The sequence below is a fragment of the Oncorhynchus keta genome, chromosome 28 (genome assembly GCF_023373465.1).
Source record: "Oncorhynchus keta strain PuntledgeMale-10-30-2019 chromosome 28, Oket_V2, whole genome shotgun sequence".
Taxonomy (NCBI): Eukaryota; Metazoa; Chordata; class Actinopteri; order Salmoniformes; family Salmonidae; genus Oncorhynchus; species Oncorhynchus keta.
This window is the reverse complement of record NC_068448.1, coordinates 70,156,940-70,162,939: the sequence shown is the minus strand read 5'-3', so window position 1 is coordinate 70,162,939 and position 6,000 is coordinate 70,156,940. Positions and strand designations below refer to the sequence as shown.

At 42.9% G+C, this 6,000-nt stretch overlaps 1 protein-coding gene across 6 annotated transcripts in view; it reads right to left on the bottom strand.

The window, feature by feature from the left end:
* Positions 1 to 3,500: 3,500 nt before the first annotated feature.
* LOC118361754 (5'-AMP-activated protein kinase subunit gamma-1) overlaps positions 3,501 to 6,000 on the bottom strand; it is a 146,064-nt gene continuing 143,564 nt past the window's right edge. For 4 of the 6 annotated variants that reach the window (XM_052483759.1, XM_052483760.1, XM_035741949.2 and 1 more), the window contains one exon: positions 3,501 to 5,006. In XM_052483759.1, the coding sequence (XP_052339719.1) occupies positions 4,675 to 5,006 (332 nt within the window). In that variant the 3' untranslated portion in view covers positions 3,501 to 4,674. The remainder of the gene's footprint in view (positions 5,007 to 6,000) is intronic. The other 2 variants (XM_052483761.1, XM_052483762.1) reach the window with 2 other exon arrangements.

The following is a 6,000-nucleotide window of genomic DNA, read 5'->3' as shown; positions in this document are numbered from 1 at the left end:
TAAGATGCTTTCAGGAAGCGCTCCAACTGAAGTTATACCTACTTTATTCCAAGCGTGAAGCGCCTGCCGTACCAGGATTGTGTCTACGTGAGGTTGATCAGAATCACATTCGAATAGCTCATATCAATAGGCTGTGTACTGCCTAGTATATCTAGTGTACTTTTTAGCACATATCATAGGCTAATACGCACATATCTGTGCTCGGAAAGACAGCGCGCGCTCACAAACCACTTTCGAAAGTGATACTTCCTGCACATTTATCTCACGCTTTCATTTTGAATTTGTTCAAAATAACTTTCTTACATTGATTTGCCATACAGAACTGACATACAGAATTCAATAACTGAATTATCCGTCTCCCGCTCGTATTATTCTCCCGCTCTTTTAGTTTCCTTCTTGTTGCGGTCAGGGCAGGTAAAAAATGTTTGAATGGTCAGGCAGATTTGAAAACCCATCAATTTCCCTGCCCCCAGTTTTTCAGAAGTTATATCGGATTTCAGCAATCAGATAGAATTAAATGTAACAATTGGGTTTTGCAAAACTGAAAAATGTGTTTCTGATCCTCCATATAGGGATTCAGATTTGTCCTTTTCAAAGGTGATTAGGATAGTATTGATCCCACTGGAATGGTGGATTCGGGGTGGAATTAGGATGGTGAATGGCACTACAAATAAGAAATGTCAATATACCTAAGGTGAGTGACAAGGTTTAAAAAAAACGTTCTTACATCTGACAACCAAAGCTTCATTATGTTAAAATGACAGCAGTAGGCTATAGATGGGCTCAGTTGTTATATTGTGTCAAATGCAGTGGGGAGAACAAGTATTTGATAACCTGCAAACTCAGCAGTGTTTCCTACTTACAATGCATGAAGGTCTGTAATTTTTATCATAGATACACTTCAACTGTGAGAGACGGAATCTAAAACAAAGATCCAGAAAATCACATTTGTATGATGTTTAAGTAATTAATTTGCATTGTATTGCATGACATAAGTATTTGATACATCAGAAAAGCAGAACTTAATTTGGTACAGAAACTTTTGTTTGCAATTACAGAGATCACACGTTTCCTGTAGTTCTTGACCAGGTTTGCACACACTGCAGCAGGGATTTTGGCCCACTCCTACATACAGACCTTCTACAGATCCTTCAGGTTTCGGGGCTGTCGCTGGGCAATATGGACTTTCAGCTCCCACCAAAGATTTTCTATTGGGTTCAGGTCTGGAGACTGGCTAGGCCATTCCAGGACCTTAAAATACTTCTTACGGAGCCACTCCTTAGTTGCCCTGGCTGTGTGTTTCGGGTCGTGGTCATGCTGGAAGACCCAGCCATGACCCATCTTCAATGCTCTTACTGAGGGAAGAAGGTTGTTGGCCAAGATCTCACGATACATGGCCCCATCCATCCTCCCCTCAATACGGTGCAGTCATCCTGTCCCCTTTGCAGAAAAGCTTCCCCAAAGAATAATGTTTCCACCTCCATGCTTCACAGTTGGGATGGTGGTTCTTGGGGTTGTACTCATCCTTCTTCTTCCTCCAAACACAGCGAGAAGAGTTTAGACCAAAAAGCTCTATTTTTGTCTCATCAGACCACATGACCTTCTCCCATTCCTCCTCTGGATCATCCAGATGGTCATTGGCAAACTTCAGATGGGCCTGGACATACGCTGGCTTGAGCAGGGGGACCTTGCGTGCGCTGCAGGATTTTAATCCATGACGGCGTAGTGTGTTACTAATGGTTTTCTTTGAGACTGTGGTCCCAGCTCTCTTCAGGTCATTGACCAGGTCCTGCCGTGTAGTTCTTGGCTGATCCCTCACCTTCCTCATGATCATTGATGCCCCACGAGGTGAGATCTTGCATGGATCCCCAGACCGAGGGTGATTGACCATCATCTTGAACTTCTTCCATTTTCTAATAATTGCGCAAACAGTTGTTGCCTTCTCACCAAGCTGCTTGCCCATTGTCCTGTAGCCCATCCCAGCCTTGTGCAGGTCTACAATTTTACCCCTGATGTCCTTACACAGCTCTCTGGTCTTGGCCATTGTGGAGAGGTTGGAGTCTGTTTGATTGAGTGTGTGGACAGGTGTCTTTTATACAGCTAACAAGTTCAAACAGGTGCAGTTAATACAGATAATGAGTGGAGAACAGGAGGGCTTCTTAAAGAAAAACTAACAGGCCTGTGAGAGCCAGAATTCTTACTGGTTGGTAGGTGATCAAATACTTGTCATGCAATAAAATGCAAATTAATTACTTAAAAATCATATGTGATTTTCTGTATTTTTGTTTTAGATTCCATCTCTCACAATTGAAGTGTACCTATGATAAAAATTAGACCTCTACATGCTTTGTAAGTAGGAAACATGCAGAATCAGCAGTGTATCAAATACTTGTTCTCCCCACTGTAAATGTGAGCACTTAAGTGATATGCAGGCTCTTACCTTTATATAGTTTACGCATTGTTTCCTTTTGCCTTAACAGACTTAACAGACTTTGGTTACCTCATGGATATTCAGTCTGAAAGAAGTCTGCTTAAAAAAGATGAAAGTAAAAAAATTATATATACACACTCTTTTTTGCATTTTTGCAGCATTGATGGTTCGGTCGCTTGTATTTTCAATCTCCCGAGGCATTGAACTTGATGCACAATATGGAAATAGCCAAATTTAACCCAACATAGTCGACTGAGGAGAGTTCTCGCAATCAGCATGAAGGGTTTGTGGAATATGCCAGCTGATCGCATGGGACAATATTCTGTCTGTGGTTCGGCTTTGCTATATTTTGGAAGTGTTTTTTGTGTGCAGAAAATATATATAAACAGACCCTCGACTGAAGGTCAGCTCAAGAATGCTTCCCTGTGGATATTTTGTCTCAGATTACCTCCAACATTGGGCCAAAATCAGCAGACAACAGGTAAAGTAATTTGAAATTAAGTTCATTCAACTTTCTGACTTGTAAAGGGACTGTTCTGGAATTCTGAGCCTACATTTTGATATTTTTAGAATCCGAGAGGGAAATTCTTACAAAGCCTATTTCCCTCAGTGTAGCAGTACTACTAGCATACTGGCAAAACACTGAAAATACATATTCTTTGATTTTGATACTGTGGTATCTAGATAAAATATTCCAGATTTTTTTGTTGAAAATAAAGATGAAATATAAACAGCTAAATGGATCTGATCCTGGATTGCAAAAGAGGATTACAGAATCCAGAATTATTTTTATAGCAACTGGGCTCTGAATCTTCTCTAGGTTTGCGGCAGGTAGCCTAGCGGTTAAGAGTATTGGGCCAGTAACCAAAAGTTTTATGGTTCAAATCCCTGAGCCGAACAGGTAAAACAATCTGTTGATGTGCCCTTGAGCAAGGCACTTAAACCGAATTGCTCCTGTAAATTGCTGAATGTGTAGCCGAGTTCAATGTGTCATTTGCACAATTGTGCCACTAGGTGGTGTCATAATACTTCAATTAAATACCACAATCATACACACAAGACAAAAAGATTTCAGTAGTATGTTTTATTACTTTTTTTTTAAAACAGCAAAAGAAAACTTCAATAACAGAAACATGTATTATGTGGCACATCTGTTCATTTTCAATAGATAAACCACTCATCTTACAATATTGACTAAAGAGAAAAAAATATAACTGTCCTTTCTCTGGCACTTAAAGTTTCCTCAGTACAAAAGGTTTCTCTATATTTCCAGTATGATCGATACAGAGTACAAGATGTATCTTGCATGCCTCTAAGTAACTGGAGAAATGTAAATACATATTGGATATATTGTATATAGGCAGCTGCTTCTTCTTGAATTGCATTGAGCAACAAAGTCGTCATACCAACACCTCTTTCGCTCTCTTTCAAAAATACATCTCTCAAAAGGCACCAATGACGTTAAAGACAGGACAGCAAGCTCCGCCCACTGTCACAGGGACATCATAAGCAGCAGGGGGAATGGGTGTAGTTTTCGGAGAGCCACCGACATCCCTTGTTTCCATTCACAAAACCTTGTGCAAATAAAGAAAAAAACAACTCAATAGTCTTTCCCTGAAGGAGAGCAGACACGATTATGATTCAAATGGAAAATAGCCTGCAACTAAAAACAAGATTATAATAACTCAAACCACCTTGAGGGCTTCTGATAGGCTAGCTGGAATACTAGTCATGTTGCGAATACCTTTCCACTCATGTCAAGTCTAAATGAGGGCCTAGGGGGTAGGGGTTATTTCTGGAACATCCAGGGGGTAAAAGTAGAGGGGAGTGATGATGCACAATCTTGTGGGGGGAGAAGAGGCACCACCGCCAAACCCTCTAGTAAAATAATCCCAGGTTGGTTAGCCCGAGTCAGTCACCCATGTGACCACGTCTCCCCTATCACAGCAAATTACCCATCAGGGCCCTGGTTACCCAGAGGGTCACTGACTGTACCACCCATCCCACCAGTCAGATCCAACCCTTTTCTCAGCCCAGACAATGCATCAGTCTGGGGGTTCAACTTCCATCAGTCTTCCGAGTCAACTTCCTCTCACAGCAATGTCCCGTGTCACGGCAGATCAGTCACACACAGCACACACGCCGCCTTTCCCTCAGCATCTTTTGGTCCAGCTTCAGTCTCTACCTTCACTACTGCCTCAGTCTTTGCCACGGCTTCAGCGTTCTCCATCTCAGTCTCAGCTTCAGTTTCCAGCCCCTACTACCTCTGCCTCTACCAATGTTTCCGGTGGTGCCTCTGCCTCTACCAATGTTTCCGGTGGTGCCTCTGCCTCTACCAATGTTTCCGGTGGTGCCTCTGCCTCTACCAATGTTTCCGGTGGTGCCTCTGCCTCTACCAATGTTTCCGGTGGTGCCTCTGCCTCTACCAATGTTTCCGGTGGTGCCTCTGCCTCTACCAATGTTTCCGGTGGTGCCTCTGCCTCTACCAATGTTTCCGGTGGTGCCTCTGCCTCTACCAATGTTTCTGGTGGTGCCTCTGCCTTTGATTGTGCTTGGCTGCTCTTCCTGTCGATGCCTGGAGAGAGAAAGAGCGAGAAGAGTTTGGTTGGTATGGAAGCGTCTCAGAGGCTCTTGTCCATGCTCATGCAGCTGCATTCAGAGAAGTGGAAATCTATTTTTGTTGTTCTCATTAAGTGTAATTAGCTGCATACCCATTCGAACTTAAGTCTTGGGTTTCCTGATTAGATAAGATAACCTAAATTAAGCAAGAGGCGAAATCTATTTGTCCATAAATGGCTGATCTCGCATCGTGTCTCTAATCAAGTAAAAATATTTGTGATTCAATTATTGCTGCTGCTCAGTAGAGGCCACCTAGTGGTTTGTTGGTGCAATCTCTGTGTGTGTTCTTATATTTAAAAAAAAAGTCTTATCCTCAGAAATGTGAGGTTTTTGCATTTCTGTTTTAAGACTGTTAACATTCACCACACTTCCTCAAGCGCCAGGCAAGCTCAATCAAGCAAAGCTGATTATTTTAAAGAAAATTACTATTTAAACCAATGCTGGAAGGTTATCACAGGGGGGAGTTGTTGACATGTAGAAATGAGAGAGCCTGTCTGATGGCTGGAGGAGAGAGAGAGGAAACAGGGAATGGGGAGGAGGAAACAGGGAATGGGGAGGAGGAAACAGGGAATGGGGAGGAGGAAACGGGGAATGGGGAGGAGGAAACGGGGAGGAGGGAAAGAGGAAAGAGGAGAGTTGAGGGGAAGTAGTAGAGAAGCAATCCATCAGGGGGGAGATAGAGAGGAGAGGGTGGGGCACAAACACATGTAGTGTCAGGATAAATAGAGGGGCCTGCTCCGCATTCATCATTATTAGCCTTCATGACGTGGCACACACACACACTGAAGGAACATTGTCACTCTTGCTAGAACATGTACTTGAGTACAACAGAAACAGACACAGCCTAAGCTACAAACGATACTAAATACACAAGCTTGCTGACCCAGACTAGCCATACCATGCCGGTCTACAGTGGCCTACAGTGGGGGGTGGAGACAGAACAGGACAGG